Here is a 26,888-nt window from a genome sequence, read left to right on the forward strand (position 1 = left end):
TCGTACAGTGAGCGCGTTGAAGGAGCCCTAGCGCTCTGGATAGTGCTTATGACCTCCCGTGGAAGCCCGAGAGCATTTAGATTTAACCCTTCACGGGCCAGACCCAAAGGTTGATTTGTTCTGGGTGAGGGTGAAATATCTGTGCCCCCGCTTGTGACAGCAGGTCCCGTCGCAGCGGGAGCGGCCAGGGCTCTCCTTGCAGAAGTTCGGCGATCTCTGCCAACCACAGCCTGCCCGGCCAACGGGGGGCTATTAGAAGGAGAGACAACCCGCTTTCTCTTACTCTGTCCAGGGTGGGAGAAATTAGACTTAACGGTGGGAATGCATACAGCAGCACGTTTGGCCACGGGTGCGCCAGCGCATCCACACCCAACGGCGCATCCTCGTCCTCGAGAGAGAAATACAGCGGACATTTTGCGTTTGCCCGCGAGGCGAAGAGATCTACGGCAGCCTTGCCGTACATCTCCCAAATTTGATTCACCACCTGCGGGTGGAGAACCCATTCTCCGTACGTCGGGTTGCCCCTCGACAGAAGATCCGCCCCCACATTTCTGACTCCCGGGACGTGCGTCGCGCGCAGTGAGCTCAAGTGAGCGGCGCTCCAGACAATCAGCTTGCGCGCTAGATTGTGCAGCTGCAACGATCGCGTTCCCCCTTGGCGGTTGATGTACGCCACCACCGTTGTGTTGTCCGTCCTGACTAAAACATGAAAACCCTTCAAGAATGGTAGAAAATGTTTTAAAGCCAGAAAAACTGCCATCAGCTCCAGCATGTTTATGTGAAGCTCGCGCAGTCGGTGTGTCCAACGACCGTTCACCGATCTGCCCTGAAATACGGCTCCCCATCCCGTTAGGGATGCGTCCGTAGTGACGACTTTTCTCAGAGACACGCTCCCCAGCGGAGCCCCTGATCGGAATATGCAGGGGTTTTTCCAGTGGTGGAGAGCCATCACACACTCCGTGGATACCCGTACCCTGCGCGCGAGGTGCCTGCGCGGGCACAGGCGCCTCGCGGAAATCCAACGCTGAAAATCTCTCATCTTTAATAAACCCAGTGGGATCACAGACAGAGATGAAGCCATCATGCCCATCAGACGGAGACAGGTTCTGAACGAGACCAGGTTTCCTTTGCGAAAATGGGTCAGGCATAGACCGAACGCCGTAATCCTTCTCTCCGAAAGCATGGCGCGGTAAGTTACCGAGTCTAGGCGCAGGCCCAGATACTCTATCTCCTGGGACGGAATCAGCTGGCTTTTGGCGTTGTTGATTCTGAATCCCAGCCTTGTGAGATGAGACGAAAGAGTCTCTGCATCCCGCTCCGCGCGCTCGCGTGTGCGGGCGCATATCAGGTAATCGTCCAGATAAGCGGATATGCGCAGACCCTTGTGTCTCAGCGGAGACAGCGCTGCTTCCATGCATCTGCTGAACACCCGCGGAGCTAGACTGAGCCCGAATGGAAGAGTAACAAATTCGAACACTTCGTTCTGAAAGGAAAACCTGAGATATTTCCTGTGTGCTGGATAGATGCTTATATGAAAGTAAGCATCCTTGAGATCGATCGAGGCGAACCAATCGCCCCGGCGGATCGAACGAGTGAGAGCTCCTACTGTGAGCATCTTGAATTTGTACTTCCTCAAGTGCTTGTTTAAAGCACGCAGGTCCAGTATTGGGCGCAGACTCCCATCTTTCTTTGGGATTAGAAAGTAACGTGAGTAAAAACCCGTCTGAGTTTCCTCCACTGGAACTCGTCTTATAGCTCCCTTCCCCATGAGGGAGGATATCTCTGCCTCCAGCACCTGAGCCGAATCCTCGTTTGCCACAGATGCTATAACCCCGTTGAAAGGAGGGGGTTTTCCAGCAAACTGAAGCCTGTAACCCCTGGTTACGGTTGCGAGGACCCACGGGTGCGGAGAACACTCTATCCAGGCCTCCGGGTGAAGAGACAGAGGCTGCTGCCGAACCGGCCCCACTGATGGAGTGCTGGCGCCCTCTTGTGGCCAGAGAGAAATTTGGCCAGAATCTGTTTGGCTCAGAGACTGGCCCGTCTCTCGGCTTTGAGCTTTCGCTTTTCTCTGTGTCTTTATTTTGTTTTTGGCTTTCTGCGCCCTCGGCATTGAGCCTGGATGCGACAGGGCATTTTTTATTTGCCATGAACACAGGGAATGAAGTGCTTTGTGACAACGCACTTGCGAACGTGTGCCTGAACTCGGCAGACCGCATGGTGGCCGAATGCTCTGCACATGAACTTGTGGAACTGCCGTCGGCAATCCACGGAACATTGTGTGTTGAGGGGAAGCTGAACTGGCCTGAACACAACTCTGAACCATTTCTCCGCCCAAATTCCACCTCCTCAGCATTTTTGCGGGTGGGGAAACAACCGTGGCGGACTGTGGAGAAGACATCGCAGAAAACCCTAGGTGCTGCCCGTCTCTCCTCTCCAAACATAGCGTCCTAGGAGTCCCTCTTCTTTTTGGCGGAGGGGTTAGCGGATCTGGACTTTGCAGCCGCTGCCGCGAATGACTGCTTTCCCCATGGCTTAGCGTTTGGAGCAGCGGGGGGGCGAGCCGTCTGCTCTGTGCTGTGGGGTTTAGGCGGTCTGGACGCACTGACAAATTTTCTGCCCTGCGTCGGAGGAGTGGGCCGAGTAGCAGGAACAGGAGGACGTGATGTCCTTTTACGAGGCAAGCAGAGGTCAAAAGTCTCCTCGTCCTTCTTTTTAAGGTCGCATCTCTGCCTCATCGACGCGACCGACTGACCGAATAACCCACTCGAGTCTACGGGAGCGTCGAGATAATCCAATTTTTCCCTGTCCCCGATACTCGAGAGATTCAGCCACAGCGATCGCTCGCCCGCAACGGCGAGAGCCATGGTACGGCCGGAGCTTTGCACCGCCCCGCATGAGGCGCGCAGATTGAGGTCTGTAATGTTGCAGATCTCTTCCCAGACTGCCGGGTTTGGATTGCCGGCGTCCAGCTGCGTGCCAAGCTCCTCCAATAATTCGGCTTGATAGGCCGTCAGCAATGAAGTGACGTTCAAAGCCCTCACTGTTAGCGCCGAAGATTTATATACCTTCTGATACATGGAAGCAGTGAAGCGTTCCATTTTACCAGGGAGGGACGGTGTGGCCGATGAAACAGCAGCCCGCCTGTTTGGATGCAGGTGAAGAGCCACCGTCTGCTCGACCACTGGAGGGTTAGAGAGCCCTAGTCCCTCCATCTCGCTCACGTCGAGTGACGAGTAACCCTTGACGGGCACGCGGTTGGTAAAGGGTTTATCCCATGACCGCTTCATCTCCGTGATGCAATCTGGGAGAGCGGGAAGTAGTTGTTTTGCTGGGGGAGCGCGGGGAGCGAGCCTTTTCCCGTCATACACATCCCGTTTAACTCCTGGATGACCAGGAGTCACAGGCCACGCCACGCCGAGCTTGGCGGCAGCACGTTTGCAAACCTCTGTGAGGTCGCAATCCACCACGGTCGACGCCACCTCACCGCTTTGCGCGCTAGTCGGCCTGGATGTGTGGGAAGAAGGGCGGATGACATCCTCCTCCTCATCGTCCGGCTCATCTCGGAGGAGACGGGCTAGTGTCTCATCATCCTCCTCCTCATCCCCTTCCATCTCATCCCCGCCCGCCAGTAGCTGCTGGTCGAACAGCGGCTCATACACGGGGGATTCTACCTCCATGATGTCCCCCCACGAAGCAAGATCCCGCGGAGGAGAGGATTTGGCGTCATTAGCTGACGACGGAGCGGCAGAGAGGACCGGATCATCCTTGGAAGATGCCGCCACTCGAAGCCTTCTCTCCAAAATCCTCATCGGCATTGCCTGGCAGTGCACGCAGCTTTCGGTGTTCGCCAACGAGGCCTGGGCATGCTTCGCACCCATACATGCGATGCACATCGGATGTGAATCCCTGCCCGAGATCATAAATCCGCACGCTGACGGACAGGAGCGCGAAGAGGCCTCCTTCCCCTTCTCCACCGTGACTTTAGACATGGTGAGTCAAAGTCAAAGTTAGCTCGCCTTAACGCGTTAGCTATATCAGTTGCTGCTAGTAAAAGCAGTAAAAAATACTCCGTAACGAGCAAAGAACCCACGACAGATTCAGATGACTGAGCTGCGTTCGGCAACGTTAGCCTTGACGGTACGTTTGTGAACAGAGCAGCGCAGCCTGGGTGCTTAAGGAAAGTCTTCACGAGGAAGAGTGCTAGAATGCCGATTCGGGGAATCACAGCGGATTATAAAGGAGAGGGTGGGCTCCTAATCGCGAGCTGTGATTTGTCCGTCCTCGGACGGACGTGGTGTAATTGGTGCTTCCACAGTCTGTCACGCCTGAGGCGTTTCCCATAGTGAGATACCGAGCGAATGTTTGAAAGAGAACTGCAAATTTCGATAGACCTCAAGCCTCAGCCAAGTATGAAAAAAGTAGCTGAAAAGTAACTGAAAAGTAACGTAACGCATTACTTACAATAAAAAGTAACAGTTACTTTTTGCAAAGTAACTCAATATGGTAACGCATTATTCAAAAGTAATTTCCCCAGCACTGGTCAGTGGCTGCTAATATGATTTCACTATTCAGAATTTGCAAAGAATATTTTTGTGAAATTTATATTATTAAGGAGAAAGTCTGAATGTGTGAGTATAAGACTAACTTTACCTCAATCTGTGGGATCTGGAGCGTGCTGTGAAGATGAGCCCGAGCCCGAGCCCAGGTCTGTCCTGCCAGGAGCCATGTCTGTGGACCGGGGACGTGCTGCTGTCCGAGCCACTCACAGACCCGCTGTGGTTTAAGTTCATAAAGCGAGTTGATGGGGACTTCATTTGGGAAGGTGAGTCAGGGTTTCAGCAGGTTTCATTAAGTCATATTTTAGACTTTGAAGGGTAAGGCAAGGTTATTTCTATAGCACATTTCATACACAATGGTAATTCAAAGTGGTTTACATAAACCAGAGTAAAAAACATAAAATACAACAAAGAATAAAAATTATTAAAAACAGATTAAAATATATTAAAACAGGTTTTAGAGAAATAAAAAAGAAAAGAAAGATATAATAGTGTGATCTGTGTGACGTAGTACAGTGCTCATCCAGTAAAGCAACAGATAAACTGATGTGTTTTAAAGGGCGCCAATGATGAAAATCATCTTTTGTAAGCTGTTTGGACAGAACTGTGTGTAGGTGAAGTGTGTCCACAGTAATATTGGGGTAATAGAAACACAATAAGTCTTTTTTTTTTTTTTAATTTCTTGACGTTAAAATAGGATCCAAAATACTCCCATTTTGAGTTCGTGGACTTAAATCAGGTTTATTTTGTATTAATGTAACGGATATTCATACAGCAGTGTATCCTGTCACATTTGCATGCAAAAACAGTGCAAAGTTAAACACGTACACTTGAACTCTTCATATATAAAACCCAGTTTGTGTGCTTCATGTTTTGTACACTCTCAGAAATTAAGGTATTAGAGCTATCATTGGGGACATACTTTTTAAGATATGCTGTTTTGCTTTATAGGTACTAAAATTTACACTTTTGGTTGGCTATTGTAGCTTTAAGAAACAATATGGGCAATTTTGATACAAACATCTAAAGACCATTATGAATAAGACTTATTTATTTCAGACTTATACTGGGCTAAATGCTAAGGATTTTTTTCTAATGGTCTGGTAGTGAAAAAGATTTAGTTACTTATAAATATGTTATTAGTAAATATATATTAGTTAATTTAGTTATTTCTTAGCCACATATTTTAAATAGTATGTAAATACAAGCAAAATATAGTTGTAAACATGCATTTTTAACATAGATTTTATTTTAAAAAGATTTAAAGTTTTATAGAGATGGATTGTTGGTGATTGGATGAGTGTCGGCCTGATTGGGTAGCTTTACATTCAAATAAGAAAATTAAGATCTCTTTAAAATGATTTAAGACCTACAACACAATATTTCAGTGAATTTAACCCTCAGCAGACTTTGATAAAAGGTTAAAAATACAGTCCACAATTACTTTTTCTATTGAAAATACGTTTTTTTTTTTAACAAATCAGTGACATCATTGATGAATTTGGCAATTAAAGAGTTAAAATCCTGTAATTTTCTAAGCAATTTAGTAGTTTTTATAAAGACTGAGGTTAATTTATGGGAAAAAAAGAAAAAATATCTGATGCATTTTACAGCAGTTTAATTTAGTGGATGTTTTCATCCCGAACATAACAAAAGGGTAGTAAATTTGCCCAGAGTGTATTGTTGAGTTTTAATATTATGACTCAAAGTCACCCCTGAGTGGATGAAAACATTCCCAACAGTACATAAAGGTTTTACTTTTAAGGCCTAATATTTTGATTTTGAAATTTGAGACATTTTAATACTTTTTAGGACCCTGCGGATACCCTGGTGTGTGTGTGAGGAGTGGCAACAGAAACACAGTGTTTTTAATTCAAACAAGTCTCTCAGTTTTAAATGAAAGATCATGTTGAATAAAGGAGAAAAGCTGTAATGCATAATTTGGATCACTGGATGGTGCCGGTGATCCACAGTCTGACAGGAGCTCATGATTTTATCAACTTTTTATCTTAATTCTTTAATAAGCTAATTAATAGGCTAACCCAGCTTATGCTCCTTTAGATAATGTTATTTTGTATATATATATATATATATATATATATATATATATATATATATATATATATATATATATATATATATACACACACACATTCTTTTATTTTTTTCACAATGAAGCCTTTTGTACATAATCTTTCGGGAAAAGCCTGAGTCATTTCCGGTGAGAAAAACTTGCTGGTTGAATAAAAGTAACTTTAAGTCAGAATTTGCCAAGGATATGAATAATTTCAGGTTTTACTGATATATATATATATATATATATAAATAATATATATATTTATAATTATTATATATGATTTTTTAGGATCCTGTGTTTATGATCTGTGCATAAACTGCAATTTTTCCCCTAATGTAGGCTACACTGTTTTATTTTTATTTTATTTTTCATTGTTTTTACTTTAAGTAGGCTACGGTGAACCTTTTATGAGATCAATGTGGCGAATTTTGGGACAAATGTGTATCTTTTGGAAATGCATGTACTGCTATGTATCCATATAGCAGAGAAGTGCAATAAATTAAATGAATTAGCCCCTCCTCTCCATTGTTGTTAGCTGAACCCAGAGCTGAAAATAAACACTAATGCTGGGAGATGAGAGGAAAATGTCAACAGCCAATGAGAATCAGACTTTCCTGCCATGTTTTCAGTCATTCGTGGTATTTTGAAGGATACCTATAGTACAAAAATCACTTTTGTAAGAGGTTTAAACTTTCACCTCAGCAGTAATGGGGTCCCAGACCTTTTTGTGTAAGACATTTTAATACATCCAAATGAGTATGATATTGCATTCATTCATTTACTTTTCGGCTTAGTCCCTTTATTAATCTGGGGTCGCCACAGCGGAATGAACCGCCAACTTATCCAGCACGTTTTTACACAGCGGATGCCCTTCCGGCCGCAACCCATCCCTGGGAAACATCCACACACACTCATACACTACAGACAATTTAGCCTACCCCATATTTTACCTTTCTATCCTGCTATCATCCCGTTTTAAGTATTTCCCATATTTTTAATCTTTTTAAAGCTTTACTTTGGCATAAAAAACGTTGAAATTAACACTAAAACGGCCGCATTCACTTCATTTCTATTAGAGCTATGCATCAATCATCACCCCTCATATGCAACCTCTGAATCAGTCATTTAATGTAACGTAGTGATAAAGATCTCATATTTTTACATCCCAATGATGACCGGTGTGTACACTGTGATTGGATAATTTTAAAAGCACAAACTTGAACAAGTAAAATCCACTACGCTCAATTAATTCTGGACAATTGATTATTTCCAGAATATCAAAATCAACTGTAGGCGGTAGATCTTTCTCATATCTGGCAGCTAAATTCTGGAACAGCCGTCCTAGCACAGTTTGGAAGGCAGACACACTCTGTCAGTTAAAAACTAGATGAAAGACATCTCAAAATGCTTTTGAAACACAAATCCTCTAAAGGATTGTTAGACTGTATTAATTAGGGCAACCAGAGCCATGAACACATCCTAAAAGACATTATAATTAGAACGACATCTACACTTGTTAGTCTGTTTTTCATCATCCCGAGGTCTCCATAATCCTGGACCAGGCTGTATCCTGAGCAGATGCTGTGTTGGTCATGAAGGAGTGGAGAGCATGAGACTGATTCCTGAAAGACCTCAGTGACAGATGAGTCTTCGCATTGATCCCGTGGTCCAGCCTGTATACCTGCCGGTGACCTACTCACACCTGCAGCTTCTCCACAATGGACGTCCAGCATTCTCCAACCTCCGGCGCCTAGACTGCAGCTCCTCACAGGAAGTTTGGCCAAAGGAGAAATGGTCGTGGCCAACTGAGCCTGGTTTCTCGCAAGGTTTTTTCCTTCAGTTTTGTCAATTGCCGAAGTTTGTTTGTCATCAATGGCTTGCTTGGTTTGGGACTTGTGGTCACAGTTTCAATTTACTAGAACTTCTATGTTAAGCCGCTTTGACACAATCTACATTGTAAAAGCGCTAGAGAAATAAACCTGAATTGAAAAATTTAATTAAAATAAAAGTGGTCACCATTATATTACGTGTATTCACTCTGACACTTTGTTTTGTTCTAATCCACAGCATGCACCTTGTAAAAAAAGCATTTCACTGTGAAGAGACCACACTTTGAGATTTACTTTGGGAGCAATGCAGCAAATATTAAAAAGCAAAGAAAAAACGAAGGAGCATTCAAACATCCAAACACGGCCTGTTTTGTCAGACCTGTCGCATCGGTTTTCTCATTCTGTCATGTTTCTCGTACAGATGAATACGCCCGTGTGTGACAAATCGAGAGATCTGCTCCAGTGCTCACGCCGTCTGTTGACTGAGGTTTTGATTGAGCCATTGTTTGCTGGCGTCTTGTGAAAACGGCTGAGATTTTCATTGTGTGGAGACTTCATTGTGTTCTGCTGATTGAAATGATGGCAGCCGCAGCGCATGAATTGTCTCTGAGCACGCCTCAGGTAAGCAAGCATGAGTTGATAGTCCTCCAGCTGAGCTAAAAGTACTCAGATCAGTGGAGTGAATCAACTGGCCGTGTCCAGACGTGGATTGGTTTAACTTTAGGACATTCTGGCCTGTTTTTGCTTCAGTAGGTCCTCGTTCTGCACCATTTTCCCTGTACATGACCTCTTAGTACTGTGAATTTTTCTTTTCAAACATTTACCAAATGATGTTTAACAAAGCATTTTTTTACAGTATTTCCAGCCTGATCTCACGAGAAAACGTAAGTATTTTACGTTTTGACAGTTTAGTGGCTAATTCGTACGAATAAAAAGGAGGCGTGGCACCTAACCCCGCCCCTAAACCCAACCGTCATTAGAGGATGAGCAAATCGTACTAAATTGTATGAATTAGATCGTATGAATTCGTACGAATTAGCCACTAAAAAAAGTTACGAATTGCCGTGAGATTGTGTTGGTATTTCCTAAAATATTTTTTTTCTTCTGGAGAAAGTCTTGTTTTATTCTAGCCAAAATAAAACAAATAATTTAAAATTTTCCTAAAACCATTTTAAGGTCAATGTTATTAGCCCCCTTACGCAATATTTGGTTTAGATTGTCTACAGAACATATACAGGGGAGCTAATAATGTAGGAGGGCTAATAATTAAGACTTAAACTCTTTATGTGAAGCACAGGGCTTAATTTGTGCCGGAACATTCCGGATCTGAATACGGGACCTCTGAAATCGAATCCGACACTGCATTTTACCGATCCTCCTCCATCTTCCCCTATCCGCTGGTTACTATCACTTTCTTCCGCGACTCCCCAACCGTATTCACTTTAGTCCGCGGCAACCCCCCCTGCTCCTCACTTTTATCAACAACACCCCTCCACCATCAAACGCCCCGCCATTACACCCGCCACCAGAAACAGCCCCCCCCCCCATCCTCGGGGAACATGCCAGATCCGTTCCCTGATCTATTCCAGGACCTCGCAATTCACAAATTAAGCACTGGTGACGCCTAATTGGAAATATCACACACAGAGAGTGTGAACCAGTTTTCAGTTGTGAGAGCATTGATGCGGAGTGGGATGGAAGCAGTGGAGGAACAGTGTTACTGTAAAAAGAAAAATCTATAAAGTTATGTGGTAAAACAAATGGCAGTAGTGGTTGCAAGAATTGTATCAATGGAAGCACAGTAGAAACTAAAATAAACAACTGTGGTTCATTTATTTGAAGTGTTTTTTGAAGTAATAACATACACTTTGTACTATTTGTAGGGAGTGGGAACAAAGTGAGGCTGGCGCTTGTGTGATAATGAGAAGCACCTGTTTTACACACTGTACTCGAGTCCCACGGAGGAGCTCTGGATCATAAAAGGAGGAGAGACAGCAGTGGAAGACGAGAGCGGACCAGGCCTGGACACTTTGTTTTACCTTTGCTTTCAGTTTGGCGGTAGTCTCCATGAGGAGCTGCCGTCTGTTTGTTTTATTTTTCCATTAATAAATTAGTTAATTGGTTCTCTGCCTCCTTCCTGTGGCCAGTAACTTCATTACAGTGGTGCTGAAACCTGCGAGAAGGAGGGACACGTTGTCCAGATGTCCTCGCTGCTGAGAGGGAGAGCGAGTGTTTGAGAGTTGACCCGAGTGGGGGAGAAACCCGTTTGTCTGCTAAAAGGTGCTGGGTTGGCTAGAGGCTGGCAAAAGAGCAGTCTTCCTCCTGCAGGCAGGGGACACAGGGCTCACCACCGGCAGAGGCCGGGGGAGTCCCTGCCGTCTGCCATGAAGTTGAAGTCTGCTACCGTCAACCGAAGCGGGAGTGCAGCAGGAGACAAGAGCATTCCGCCAACTGGAGGAGCCATCGCCGGACACCAGAAAAACGGATGGGTGGAAAGATTACTACGCAGGGACATCATCATCAGATCTCTCAGCTGGATGAGGACTGATTGGCAATGTGTTTCGACATCATCATCAGATCTCTCAGCTGGATGAGGACTGAGTGGCAATGTGTTTCAAGAACCAAACCCCAATTTTTTTTCCTCTCTCCTTTCTCTTGTGTCTCTCCTCAGGCTTCCATCTTCCAAACCTGTTTTTACTGTACTATTTTTAAAGGTTTTTTTTACTGTTAAACCATGGCTATTATTTCTGGACATATAACCATAGTTGACTGACATGCTATACAAAAAATTGCATACAATAAATTGCCACAATCCTGAAATCCAAGTGTGCTTTCACACCTAGACGTTCGTTTAGGAACCTGGTGAGTTTCCCCTTTTAGCTCGGTTCATTCGAAATATGTGAATCCCGCAATCGTGCTCCGTTCCATCCCAAAACAATCTGTCTGAGGCCACCTGAATGAGGTGTTCTCGGCTCGATTGAAACGAACTCTGGAGCCGATCAATTGTAGTGAGAAAGCAATATAAGATTATCATTTTGTGATTTGATAGCTTTTTGCATCACTTGTCAGTGAACTTTGGCTCTATGGTGCTGCAACATCTGAAAGCACGTAAAAATGCCACATTTACTTACATTTTTACTCCACATCATAACTTGAGTCTAAATAAATCATTCTGTGGGATGATTCTAGTCATATGTTTATCAGTCACTTAAAATCAATAAAAGCAGTTAAATCTCTTTGACTTCCCATGTCTCTTCCTTGTGGCATATCTGCAGTTTCCATGTGAGAGCGCCCTCTCGCCTTCGAAGGAGATTTACTACTGATCACAGAGCCATATTTCATATTTGGAATCGCAGCTTTTGCTGAAACAATCTTAGTTTCATTCTGAGAAATAAAAAGTCATGACATTGTACGTTTTTTATGTTACTTTAGCTTTAAGTTTATTAAGTTTCAACTTATTATTTTAAGTTAAACAAATTTAAGCTTGATGTTTTAAGTCCACTTAATTGATGCAAGTATAAATGACTTGTAAAGTTAAATTGGTTCAACTTAAAAACAACATTAACAACATTTTATTTCAGTTTTTTTACAGTGAATGGTTGTCAACGTCTTCTTTTATCCAACATACATCAAAATATCTGCCTTTGTGTTCAACAGAAGAAAGTGGAGGATGAATAAATGACACAATATAAATTTTTGGATGAACTATACCCAGGGATTAATTTGTGCCGGAACACGCGGGATCCGGCACCTCTGAAATCTGATCCGGCACCTTATTTGACCAGTCCTCCTCCTCAACCGCCCTCCTCGCCTGTCCGCTGTTCACTTTCACTTTCTTCCGCGACTCCCCAACCCTCTTCACTTTCGTCCGTGACAACCCCCCGTTTTTCACATCCGTCCGCAGCACCCCTCCGCCATTCACCCCCAAAGCCCCTGCACTTTTGTGTTCCGGGACCCCAATCTGTTCCGGGACCTTGCAGTTCACAAATTAAGCACTGACTATACCTTTAAAACTTGTACTGATTTGCATACTGTGAGTGTTTATGACACATTTTAAGGCTAATTAACGTGAGACTTGCACAGGTTTAGCTCATGCTATATGACTCAGTGTTGTTTGCTGTGTGGGCTTCAGCGGTGAGACAGCGGCTGAGCCGATAAATGCTGGACAAATATAAAACTCCCACGTACTTCCAGGATGAATGCGAGTTTGGGACCAAAACGAGCTCAGAAAGCCATATGCTCTCCCTCATTACTGTGCAGTACATGTAGCGGTCCGCTGGAGTTTTGTCAATGCAAGGACTCATTTGAATGTTTATTATGTTATGAATCAAGATTATGGAATTTATGCAGAGTTACAGTCATTACAGGAAGTGGCTGAATTAATGATAGAAGCCCTCGGCTTTTAGATGTGAACTCTTTGAGGTCGTGAACGCGTGACCTTCGGAGTCTGACAAAAACACAGGCATTTAATTGGCTATTGACCTTGCCCTTCAGAAATGCAAGGCTTTCATGTAAAGTAGCTTTTCTAGGGAAGGGATAATAATGAGGATTTTGAAACTTTTTTTCAAGAGGTGACTCACGAAGCAAATCTGCATTGGTTTCTTTTTATTGGTTGCTCTTATCATCTGTGTTTTAGTTCTGTTTCTTTCTGGCCTGTTAACTGTGCGTTCATACCGAAAAGGGCAAGAGTGTTAAAGTAGCCGGAAGCCATTCATTTTCAATGGGAGCCAGCAGCGAAAAGCGTATCGACACATCTTCGCCGGTGTGGCCGTCAAGGGAATTCAAATTAAGTCAACTTTATGGTAATGAGTTATGACGTGGTTCAGTGGCAAGCAATCGCAATGAAGACGTCCACCGCTTGAGAAGAGTCCAGAGAACACAGTCACTGTGAACTTTGGTTCCGACCACAGTTGTTCCCAAGGGTTTGATTATTGCGGTCACCCAACACAATCTCACGGCAATTCGTAACTTTTTGATTTAGTGGCTAATTCGTATGAATTCATACGATCTAATTCGTACAATTTAGTACGATTTGCTCATCCCCCAATGACGGTTGGGTTTAGGGGTGGAGTTAGGTGCCACGCCCCTTTTTAAAAATCGTACAACTTCGTACGACTGAACTTGTACGAATTCGAACGAATTAGCCACTAAACTGACAAAACGTAAAATACTTACGTTTTCTCGTGAGATCAGGCTGGGTCACCAGATTTCCAATTATTTATGATGTTTTCTTACAGGGACATTTAAAAAAATGTAAAAAAATATATTTTAAAAAGTTACTGATGTGCATTAATGTTATGTATACATTTATATATATATATATATATATATATATATATATATATATATATATATATGTATATATATATATATATATATATATATATATATATATATATAAGCAGGAACCTCATGCTAAAATGTGACGAGTTTTAATTTGCGTCTTTTGATGGAAATGAAGTTTGCGGTTGTTTCCTGAGTGTCTTGTGTTCATTTTAATGTAAAAAAAAAAAAAAATCTCTGAATCTGTTACAACCAAATTGGGACAAAATTTGTTTAAATTCTACCTTTATGGTATAATTAGGCTAGAATGAGAGTGTTTTTTAAAATGTAACATTAGCGAATTGTTAACATAAGTGTAAAAGATTAAATAAAACAATTAGTTGGCTGTAGATTAGAACTTTGTTTGGGTCAATTCATTCACAAATTAAATGTTCTCCAATGCATTAAAATTCCATTCACATCTCTTGTCACAAAAAATTTTTTTTTTTGATTTCTGGAATAAAATTAATTTAGGGATTAATGTTAAAAATCCGATGGGGTATAATCATCCTGAGACCGTAATGAGCAAAGTCTCCTAGAAACATTAATATTTAAAGTGTTTAATTCTTTAAATGTTTGTCTGCCGAATCAATGGCAGTAAGATTAGTATTGCTTTTAAAATATTAGAAATTAGATATAATAATACAACAGAAACAGAATGTCAAATAAAAAGCGTTTTGATTTTCATAATCCACAAAAAAAAACATGTGTGCAATTTTATACATTCGAAATGTAAATAAAAAATGTTATCACACATCATACATAGTCAAATTATGTCGATATTGTTGCAATGGCAAGAATTTTAGGCATTTAATACAGTAGGTTTCTTATCATCCTCTCAATTATCCTATTGTGTACAAATGTAGTTGATAAGTGTTGTGTTGATGTCTGTCTGTAGGCAATGGACCACATCATAACCGGTGCTGTGTGTATGATGACAGAAACATGGTGGACGGGGTTTACTGCCATCCGATTGGTCATTGGATCCAGGAGACGGGCCACACAGATGAGATGAAACACACCACCAACTTCTACTTCAGCATAGCAGGACAGCAGGCCATGCACTTCTCTCAGTACGTGTGTTTTAAAGTGACCCTATTATGCTTTTTCAAACATTACCTTCATTACGGTGGGTTATGTAGCTGTGTGTGAATATAAAAGGACTGCAAAGTTTTAAAGATTAGAATGCATTTAAAAAGTTTATCATCCAGACACAAACACCAAAACATCATGTTATTTGCAATGTGGATTGCAGACTAATATAACTCACACACACTGTGAAATCAAAAGTTACTCGTATTTTTATATGTCCTGCCCCAGATCAGAAAAAGTTGCGACAACATTGTCCTCCCATCCAGAGGGCGGAGCTACAAATGCCTATGCATGCATTATAGAATTCTAAGCATAGATTTCTATCAGGGTACGCACACTGCCGCGAGTTGGTGGCTGTCCGCAGCACCCAGCTAAAACTCAGGACACTGTTCATATTTCTGCTGCGCCACAGAGCGCCATCTGAATAGTTTCATTTTAAATGAAATGCGAATGTGTGCGTCTGGTGTACGAGACTTCCAAATGTCATGTACATGCCGTGTTGCGAATCTCCCGTTCCACCATATCCCAAAGGTGCTCTATTGGATTGAGATATGGTGACTGTGAAGGCCATTTGAGTACAGTGAACTCATTGTCATGTTCAAGAAACCAGTCTGAGATGATTCACGCTTTATGACATGGTGTGTTATCCTGCTGGAAGTAGCTGGAAGATGGAGACACTGTGGTCATAAAGGGATGGACATGGTCAGAACAATACTCAGGTAGGCTGTGGTGTTGACACGATGCTCAGTTGGTACTAATGGACCCAAAGTGTGCCAAGAAAATATCCCCTACACCATTACACCACCACCAGCCTGAACCGCTGATACAAGGCTGAGCCGAGCATCCGAATGTGGAAGCAGAAATGGAGACTCTTCAGACCAGGCAACGTTTCTCCAATCTTCTATTGTCCAGTTTTGGTGAGCCTGTGTGAATTGTAGCCTCAGTTTCCTGTTCTTAGCTGACAGGAGCAGCACCCGGTGTGGTCTTCTGCTGCTGTAGCCCATCCGCCTCAAGGTTGGACGTGTTGTGTGTTCAGAGATGCTCTTCTGCAGACCTCGGTTGTAACAAGTGCTTATTTGAGTTACTGTTGCCTTTCTATCAGCTGGAACCAGTCTGGCCATTCTCCTCTGACCTCTAGCATCAACAAGGCATTTGCACCCACAGAACTGGATATTTCCTCTTTGTTGGACCATTCTCTGTAAACCCTAGAGATGGTTGTGCGTGAAAATCCCAGTAGATCAGCAGTTTCTGAAATACTCAGAGCAGCCCGTCTGGCACCAACAACCATGCCACGTTCAGCGTCACTTAAATCCCCTTTCTTCCCCATTCTGATGCTCGGTTTGAACTGCAGCAGATCGTCTTAACCATGTCTACATGCCTAAATGCATTGAGTTGCTGCCATGTGATTGGCTAATTAGAAATTTGCGTTAACGAGCAGTTAGACAGGTGTACCTAATAAAGTGGCCGGTGAGTGTACCTTCTACCTAGAAAACAGTTTCAAAATATAGTATCAATGCATTCTATAGCACCTAACAAGAGGTTAAAGATAAATGTACAAATTTAGCTAAAATTTAAGCATTTGCCAAACCTCAAATCCACAAATAGTAGCATCTAATTACCCAGAAGCATTTGCATTTGATTTCCCTGCTCTCTCTTTAATCGTGTGCATGTGTGTGGTGTTTCAACAGCACTGTATAATTAGCTCAATGCCTCTCTGAGTCTCTGGTCTCATTGGCAGTGAGTTTTAAATGCTTGTTTGGTTTAACCTCTGACCTTGCTCTGAAGGCAAAAAAAAGTTGAGAGTGTAGGTGGATAAAAAAAGGCTGGGTCATTGAGTCCGGTGTAGGGGAATCCATTAGAGTAAAGACAGATTTACAGTGTCAGAGAGGCTTTGTAACTTAGAGGGCAGAGATGCTACGTCTTGCTATGACAGAATGCACAGTCATCTCCGATAAAGAGAGTCAAAACTGTGAAGAACACAGAAAAACTGCAGGTAAGGAGCATCACCACTTGTTAAAAGCAATTATACACCCATAAACACTCAGGGAAATACATAATTCTGCCTATGTTTTGCTGCACTTTTTGTGTGATGTAATTCTGTCAAATACATGAGTCAAGGGCATTGTTTGTTGTATGTATCATCTATCCAAAAACCACTTCTTAAACCTACTGTAACCACTAGTGAATAAAAGCAAACACATATGAAACAAAACTGCTGAAGCAGCCATACTGTTTTACCTTGACTTTTCATTACTTTTTGATCTTTAGTTGAACCATGTTTCACAAGACGCATAGATATCAAGCAAACTATGTCAAAAAAAGGCATTCATATTGTGATATGTGATGTAGACATAAAAACATACGTGTTATATAAGTTGGGCATTGCAGAAATACTTGTAGAGTTGCGTATCTCAATGAGCCTGGGTTGAACCTGCAAGACTTTCTATGCTTTGTCAATCGCAAATGATGCTGTTAAAAATTAGGGTTAGGGTTAGGGGTTAGGGTTAGGTTAAATTAAAAATTAGCCTAGAGCGCCATCTGCTGTTAAAACCTAGCCTAGAGCACCGTCCGCTGTTAAACACTAGCCTAGAGTGCCATCTGATGTTTAAAATTAGCCTAGAGCGCCATCTGCTGTTAAAAATCAGCCTAGAGCGCCGTCCGCTGTTAAACACTAGACTAGAGTGTCGTCTGCTGTTAAAATCTAGGCTAGAGCACAGTCCACTGTTAAACACTAGGCTAGAGCACCATCTGCTGTTAAAAAACTAGCCTAGAGCGCCATCTGCTGTTAAAAACTAGCCTAGAGCGCCGTCCGCTGTTAAACATTAGACAAAAACACAAACAAGCGTGGTGTGCCATTGGCTGTTAAAAACTAGCCTAGAGTGCCATTTGCTGTTAAAAACTAGCCTAGAGCGCCGTCTGCTGTTAAACATTAGACAAGAGCACAGTCTGCTGATAAAAACAAGTGTGGTGTGCCATCGGCTGTTAAAAACTAGCCTAGAGTGCCATCTGACGTGTAAAAATTAGCCTATAGTTATCGTCACTATCATCATGTCTCGTCACTAAAAAATGATCCTCAGGAAAACACCCAGGAAAACATATTTCAGCACCCAGAATCTCCAGAGCCACAGCCTCTGTCGCCAGACACGTTCCCATTATCACCTTGCTCGCCTCTCTTGGGTTTCTCAAAAAAGATGGAGGAACTGGTGCATGCTGGAACTAAACTTTCACACTCCATCGCCGCAAGCCCCCAGTTACCAACCAAAAAGCGGCCTGCTCCACAACCACCTCTGAGCCCACGTGGAAGAGCCCTCCGACATTTGCCCCACCGCCAGGGCCCAAACAACAACGCACCATCCTCAGCTGGTGAACAAAACTGCTCTCCATGATGTGTCTCGGGTGCCTGCTTAGATAACAGTGTCTTTATCAGATGTTTACAGAACAAGCAGGAACCCAGTGTGCCTGTAGCTTTCTCTACACATATATGTGTTGTATTACGTGACAGAAAACCGAAGACTTGTTCAGGCCGTATAGCAAATCACTCAAATCTTGTGTCTATTAAATATAAATCTGAGACTACTGTAGCAGAAACAGCTAAAACTGTTAAGTTAGCACTTTTAAACATCCGATCACTCAACAATAAGTCACTTTTAGTCAATGATTTTATCAGCTCAAATTGCCTTGATTTTATGCTTTTAAATGAAACTTGGCTAGATGACAGCTGTAGCGCAGCAGTTCTGAATGAAACAGCTCCTTTAAACTTTGACTTTTTGAGTGTTTGCAGAGCCAATAGGAGAGGTGGAGGCATTGCTGCCCTGTTTAAAGATGTCTATGAGTGTAAACAAGTGTCATTTGGTGACTTTTTGTCTTTTGAATATCTGAGTATAGCACTAAAAGGTGCTCCACGTATCTTACTGATCATTATCTACAGACCTCCAAAATATTCTCCAGCTTTTATTGATGATTTTACAGAGCTGTTATCAATAGTAACCTCTGAATTTGACTATTTTACCATTGCTGGGGATTTTAATATTCACATTGATAATCCAGAAATCAATGCTGTAAAAGAACTGATGACTGTTTTGAACACTTTTGATCTGACTCAGCATGTTCAAGGACCCACACACAATCGTGGACACACTCTTGATCTACTTATAACTAAGGGTTTACACATTTCATCAACTGTTGTTAAGGATGTTGCACTATCTGATCATTTCTGTATTTTCTTTGATATATTGATCACTCCAGCTATTAAAGACAGATCTGTCTCTGTCAGAAAGAGATGCATAAATGAGAACACTAATGAGCAGTTTATGAAGGCCTTATCGCTAGCACCAAGTATATCTGCAGACTCTGTTGATTCTCTTCTTGATTTGTTTAACTCTAAAGTTAAGAATGTCATAGATGACATTGCTCCTGTTAAAGCCAAGAAGATAACTAGCAGCCAAAGGGGTTCCTGGACTAGGTCCCCAAGAATTAAAATAATGAAAAGACAGTGCAGAAAAGCTGAGCGTATGTGGAGAAAGACGAAACTAGTAGTCCATTATAATATCTATAAAGACAGTCTTCGTGCTTTTAATATGGAACTAAAAACTGCTAGGCAGACTTTCTTTTCAAGCCTTATAAACAGCAACGTAAACAATGCTCGTAAACTCTTTGCAACGATAGAGAAACTCACAACCCCCCCCAGTCGGATTCCCAGTGAGCTACTCTCTGAAAGCAAATGTAATGAGTTTGCTCATTTCTTTACTGACAAGATCAATAATATCAGAAAGGCAATCAGCTCATCCAATCAGCCAAATTGTGTCGACGTCAGACTAGCTCAACCACAACTTAAGAAATCAGACATGATGTCCGATTTCATGGCAATTAATGGCAAAATCTTAGAAGAGATCGTGCAAATTATGAAAACATCAACCTGCAGTCTCGACACGCTCCCCACATCATTCTTTAAAACGGTATTTACCTGCTTAGAAATGGATCTTCTAAAAGTGGTAAATGCTTCACTTCTCTCGGGGATTTTTCCTAACTCACTTAAACTGCAGTTGTTAAACCCCTCTTGAAGAAGAGCAACCTAGATAACACCATATTGAGCAATTACAGGCCCATCTCAAATCTCCCTTTCATTGGCAAAATCATTGAAAAAGTTGTTTTTAACCAGGTTAACAAGTTCTTAAACTTCAAGGGGTGTTTGGACAATTTTCAATCTGGTTTCAGACCACATCACAGTACAGAGAGCGCCCTTATAAAGATAATCAATGACATCCGCCTAAATACAGATTCAGGCAAACTAACAGTGCTGGTACTGCTTGATCTCAGTGCTGCATTTGACACTGTCGATCACAGCATACTTCTGGATAGGCTGGAAAACTGGGTTGGGCTGTCTGGGACGGTCCTCAAATGGTTCAGATCTTACCTTGAAGGGAGAGGATACTATGTCAGTATAGGTGACCATAGGTCAGGGTGGACACCCATGACATGTGGAGTCCCACAAGGCTCGATTCTGGCACCACTCCTGTTCAACCTTTATATGCTCCCTCTGAGCCAAATAATGAGAAAGAACCAAATCTCCTACCACAGCTATGCTGATGACACTCAGATCTACCTAGCCTTACTGCCTAATGACTACAGCCCCATTGACACCCTCTGCCAATGCATTGATGAAATTAACAATTGGATGTGCCAAAACTTTCTTCAGTTAAACAAAGAGAAAACTGAAGTCATTGCGTTTGGGAACAGAGATGAGGTTCTCAAGGTGAATGCGTACCTTGGCTCTAAGGGTCAAACAACAAAAAATAAGGTCAAGAATCTTGGTGTGACTCTGGAGTCAGATCTGAGTTTCAATAGTCATGTCAAAGCAGTTAGTAAATCAGCATACTATCATCTCAAAAACATTGCAAGAATTAGATGCTTTGTTTCCAGTGAAGACTTAGAGAAACTTGTTCATGCTTTTATCAGCAGCAGGGTGGATTACTGTAATGGCCTCCTCACTGGCCTTTCCAAAAAGACAGTCAGACAGTTGCAGCTCATCCAGAACGCTGCGGCCAGAATTCTGACCAGAACCAGGAAATCAGAGCACATCACACCTGTCCTCAGGTCTTTACACTGGCTCCCAGTCACATTTAGAATAGATTTTAAAGTATTATTACTGGTCTATAAATCACTAAATGGCCTAGGACCTCAATACATTATAGATATGCTCACTGAATACAAACCTAACAGATCACTCAGATCTTTAGGATCAAATAGATTAGAAATCCCAAGAGTTCAGTCAAAGCAGGGTGAATCGGCTTTCAGCTACTACGCCCCTCGCTGCTGGAATCAGCTTCCAGAAATGATCAGATGTGCTCCAACATTAGGCACATTCAAATCAAGACTGAAAACACATCTGTTTAGCTGTGCCTTTACTGAATGAGCACTGTGCTACGTCCGACAGATCGAACTACTATGTTTTTCTCTTCTTTTTAACTCTTTTATAACACATTTTATCAGCTTTTATTTTATTTTATTTTTATTCTGTTTGTTTTTATTTCTCTTATAATTGTTTCTTTTATTCCTGTTTATGTAAAGCACTTTGAATTGCCACTGTGTATGAAATGTGCTATATAAATAAACTTGCCTTGCCTATAGCGCCATCTACTGTTAAGAACTAGCCTAGAGCGCTGTCCGCTGTTAAATACTAGCCTAGAGCGCCATCTACTGTTAAAAACTAGCCTAGAGCGCCGTCCGTTGTTAAACATTAGACTAGAGCACTTTCTGCTGTTAAAAACAAGCCTGGTGTGCCATCGGCTGTTAAAAACTAGCCTAGAGCGCCATCTGCTGTTAAAAACTAGCCTAGAGCGCCGTTCGCTGTTAAACATTAGACTAAAGCACTTTCTGCTGTTAAACACTAGCCTAGAGTGCCATCTGCTGTTAAACACTAGCCTAGAGTGCCATCTGCTGTTAAAAACTAGCCTAGAGTGCCATCTGCTGTTAAAAACTAGCCTAGAGTGCCATCTGCTGTTAAAAACTAGCCTAGAGCGCCATCTGCTGTTAAACACTAGCCTAGAGTGCCATCTGCTGTTAAAAACTAGCCTAGAGTGCCGTCTGCTGTTAAAAACTAGCCTAGAGTGCCATCTGCTGTTAAAAAACTAGCCTAGAGTGCCATCTGCTGTTAAAAACTAGCCTAGAGCACCATCTGCTGTTAAAAACTAGCCTAGAGCGCCATCTGCTGTTAAAAACTAGCCTAGAGCGCCATCTGCTGTTAAAAACTAGCTTAGGGCGGCATCTGCTGTTAAAAACTAGCTTAGGGCGGCATCTGCTGTTAAAAACTAGCCTATAGTGCCATCTGCTGTTAAAAACTAGCCTATAGTGCCATCTGCTGTTAAAAACTAGCCTAGAGTGTCATCTGCTGTTAAAAACTAGCCTACAGTGCAGGGATGGGCAAACTTGATCCTGGAGGGCCGGTGTCCCTGCATAGTTTTGCTCCAACCCTAATCAAAGACACCTGCTTGTAGCTTTCTAGTGATCTTGAAGACACTAATTAGGGTTTTCAGGTGTGTTTGATTAGGGTTGGAGCAAAACTCTGCAGGGACACCGGCCCTCGAGGATCAAGTTTGCCCATGCCTTCTATAGTGCGATCTGCTGTTAAAAACTAGCCTAGAGCTCCATCTGCTGTTAAAAACTAGCTTAGGGTGGCGTCTGCTGTTAAAAAGTAGCCTAGAGCGTCATCTGTTGTTAAAAATTAGACTAGAGCGGCGTCTGCTGTTAAAAAGTAGCCTAGAGCGCCTCAATTTCTCAAACAATTTTTTGCCGCAGCTTCACTGCGAAGCAATCCTGAATTTTACATATAATTACTGGATTGTCTGATTTGATTGATCTGTCAAGCCTAACGTCTGATCTTCAAATTTCAGTATATTCTGTTACAAATTATAAACAAAAGAGGAAGTGTACGTCTGACCTGTCTGAACATGTTGAGGTCAGCAACAGCACAATAATAAAGCTGCTCGTCACTGAGTGTTCACAGGAGTTTCTAACAGCACTCTAAAAACTAATTTTAAACATTTAACGCCACAAACTTCGGCAAATCTAGCATCTTGTTGCTTTCCGGTGCTGCCTGTTGGAGGCTGAGTGCATGCAGTCTGTACTGCTGAACGGGAAATGGCCAGAGATGTCAGAATGATGGTAGTTACAGTACACACTAAGTGTAGAAGTAATGGTGCATTTATAGCATGTCATGCCAGCAAGCAGTGCAGTATGCTTCATAAATTTTACAATAATAATAAAAAAAACCTCTTGACACAGAGTTTTGTGTTTTGATGGTGGTATTCTGAGTGCAGTTTCTGATAATGGAACAATTTTTTAAGGCTGTGCTACAAGAGATGGAAAATAAAAGCTGAAGTGTTCTGATACTAAAAAAGGAGAAGGAAAAAAGTTTAAAAACCAACCATTATGTAAATAATAAACTTTAAGAGAATATACTGAAGTGCAAACTGAATATAATACAGAATTTTGTTCCTTTTTACATTGAGGATATTTACAGGGATTTATGGATCACTCTAGCAGTTCTTTGCACAACACCAAATAAACCCCGCAAGACAATATAACGTTGTGTATCAGAATCAGAATCAGTTTTATTGCCAAGTGTGCTTCACACACACAAGGAATTTGTTTTGGCTACAGAAGCTTCCAGTGTACATAAAGTGACAAGTGACAACACAAAATAATCAGAAAAAATAAAATAATAATAATAAAAAATGATGAACATTAAACAGATGCGGTTAGTGAAGAAACCTGGATGTTGAGTTGTATGTACAGATTGTTATAAATATACAGGTTAAAAGGTGCTGTGTACAAGTGCAAATGTAGAAAGTATTGCATTGTATATTGATATAAGGTGCTGTGTACAAGTGCGTATGAGAAAGTATTGCACATATTTATTGCACAGTAGGGGAATATTTAACAGTTCATAAGGTAGACAGCCTGAGGAAAGAAACTTTTCCTGTGTCTGGCTGTTTTTGTGCTTGGTGCTCTGAAGCGCCGACCAGACGGTAACAGTTCGAACAGGTAGTGTGCTGGGTGTGAGGGGTCCAGAGTGATTTTGCTCACTCTTTTACTCACTCTGGAAGAGTACAGTTCTTGAAGTGTAGGAAGGGTTGTGCCAGTGATTCGTTCAGCAGTCCGGACTATTCGCTGTAGTCTACGGAGGTCGGTTTTGGCAGCTGAGCCGAACCAGACGGTGATTGAAGTGCAGAGGATGGATTGGATGACAGCTGAGTAGAACTGTACGAGTAGCTCCTGTGGCAGGTTGGACTTCCTCAGCTGACGAAGGAAGTACAGTCTCTGCTGGGCTTTCTTCACAATAGAGTATATGGTTTGTAATTGAATATGTTTGCCTCAATTATCTATCTCCAATTGGACAACTTTTCCAGCGTCTGTCAATTTGCTTGTAGCTCACTTTATACAGTATTGTACTTGTGATGCAAAGCACTCAGGTTCGAGTCTGGAGTCACATGCTTCCACAACATAGATAAAACCAATAAAAAATCAAGGTAAAACTATGTGGTCGCAGTACATTTCACTCATGTCTTCTTCTGAAAACACTATTGGTAGGGTTTCGTCAGTGGACTTTCTCCTGGACATAAGATGGATGTGTATCTGAAACGTGTAATAAAATGTATGCTAAGTAACACATTTCAGATTTGCAAAAATGTAAACAGCGCCCTCTGATGGATTTGTCATCTGAAACGTGCAATGAAACGTAACCAAAGCAACCTATTTGGTATTTGGAGCACATATTTCCAATGACCCTGGGTTACATTTAGTACAATTAAACACTGAAGGAAGGACTTGTGCAGCAATAGTTATGTCATTTTGAATCTTAAAAGACCGTAGGACCAACTAAGAACTCAGCTTTGACTTTATAAAAGAAACCAGCGACTGTGAAGCTCAGGACACAGGTCTGTGTTTTATAATTACTAAGTCTTATTCACACCACAAAGGGAATGTAAAATAAACTCTGGCTGTTGAAAGAACAGAAGTCCCAAGGAAGAAATAAAAGCAAGGACCTTTTGTCTCCGCGATCAAGTACACCTTGTTGGGTCTTTGACCACTAATTAAATGCAACCTGTACTTGTCACCTCAGCCTAATTAAAACACACTACATGTGTCCACTACTAATGCAGTGCTCAAGTACACACAAACAAATTTTGTCAGAGAGAGAAGGTAATGCACACATCTCTCACTTTGCACATTTGGACCAAAATCAGTACCCAGATGAGCCTGTGTTATTAGTTTTAGCATTTGCAATGTGGTGGTTTGACCAATCAGAATCAAGTATTTCAGAAAAAGGTGTAATAAGGTGCAATGAGTCGTTATGGTCAGTCCATTACTTATGTATCTGTTCACCGGGAATGGCTTAAACCCAGTGACGTCAGACGCAATGGTATTCCAAGATGACGGCACCCTTTCTTTAAAAGCTAAAGTAAAACATGTCATCTTCTTCAAACTGGTTACATTATTCATGTTTGTGTACAGTGCTGTCAAAAAATGATTGGAGTTAGATTGTTTTATTATTATTTTAGGGTAGGGGGTAATTTAGAGATCAAATTTAAAATCATTTATTTACAATTGCATACACAACTAATACATCCTTTTATAAAATTAGAGTGAGGGTAAACTTCATGAATATGGGACTGTTCTCTATTAAGTTCACTCACCCATTCACTGACCTTTAGTTGAGTCTCTGATTTATCAGGGGTCGCCACAGTGAAATGAACCACCAATTACTCTGGCATATGTTTTATGGGGTGGACGCCCTTACAGCCACAACACAGCACTGTAAACACCCATACACACTCTAGAACACATACACACACTCATACACATACACTATGGCTAATTTAGTTTACCCACTTAACCTAAAGCCAACCTAGGCTCATTCTGAAAACGTACCTCCGCGGACGTTTCTGGAGACTGCGAAATACGTCCTGGCGGCACTTTTTTCTGCAGTTTTTGTTTTCGCTAATCCGCCAGAGGGTGCTGTGTACGCTTTTGGAGATCTCAAATTTTCCTCGCGAGTGCCATTCAAGCCTGCTGTTCTCGCGTAAACCCACCAGAGGCCGCTGTTGACTCACTTCTGGACAGACTTTCTGACTGACTGAGCGAACGATCGGCTGACCCACCCTCCCTCTTCCCTAAACCCAACTAATTTTATCGATTGACCCGCCCACCCACTTCCCTAAACCCAACCAACACGTTTCAAAAGCAATCCAAAAAAATAAAATCCCTCGTCTGACTTTTTTTCTTTTTTACCACATTCTCACCCTGCTATTCACTTGTTTGTTTTATATTTTGGATTCTGTTTTTGTCTTACCTGCTTTCTGGAACCGCTCTTCACCGGACTCGAACCCCCGTCTTCCTGGTCAACTCCTCTCTGCATCTCAAATCCACCGGACGTGGCGCGCTAATGGGATAAACTGGTTTCAGCCGGAATGCCGTCCATACGAAGGTAAGCGGTCAGCTGGTAAGCGCGAAAAGGAACGGCGTCACACCGCCCTGTTGCGTTTTTTTTAAAGAAATGAAATGCAGCCATACGTACCTCCGCCTACATAATTCGCTGTCTCCAGAAACGTCCGCAGGGCTACGTTTTCACAATGAGCCTGTGTTGCCTAAAGCACATGAGTTTGAACTGAGGAAACCAGAGCACCTGGACACACAGAAAACCCTCTTGGCTCAGCCAGGACTGGAAGGCTTTTGATGTCGTGAGACCATTTTCGCAAGACCACAATCAGTAAGACAATTGCAATAATCATCTGTCAAACGCCATTAAAACTCTAGCATAATAACCCTGTTACGGATCTGTAGCACAACAGAAATGAAAACAGTGATTACAAAGTTATGGTGTGTTTGATAATGGTTCATTTGCTATGTTTTTTGGTTAACCTTAGTTTGTTTCTGCTTCAGTACAAACCTATGCTCAGGATTTACTTTGAAGTCATACATCTCATTGTTTATTTGTAAATTATAGCAGTT

General features: G+C 42.2%; 1 protein-coding gene across 2 annotated transcripts in view; it reads left to right on the top strand.

Moving 5' to 3' along the window:
• epm2a (EPM2A glucan phosphatase, laforin) overlaps nucleotides 1–26,888 on the top strand; it is a 35,427-nt gene that overhangs the window by 2,505 nt on the left and 6,034 nt on the right. Inside the window, exons 2-3 of one of the 2 annotated variants that reach the window (XM_056448953.1) lie at nucleotides 4,675–4,825; nucleotides 14,686–14,860. In XM_056448953.1, the coding sequence (XP_056304928.1) occupies nucleotides 4,675–4,825; nucleotides 14,686–14,860 (326 nt within the window). Of the gene's footprint in view, nucleotides 1–4,674; nucleotides 4,826–14,685; nucleotides 14,861–26,336; nucleotides 26,365–26,888 lie in introns of those variants that run through there. The other variant, XM_056448954.1, reaches the window with a different exon arrangement.

Source organism: Danio aesculapii, chromosome 23 (assembly GCF_903798145.1).
Source record: "Danio aesculapii chromosome 23, fDanAes4.1, whole genome shotgun sequence".
NCBI classification, from domain to species: Eukaryota; Metazoa; Chordata; class Actinopteri; order Cypriniformes; family Danionidae; genus Danio; species Danio aesculapii.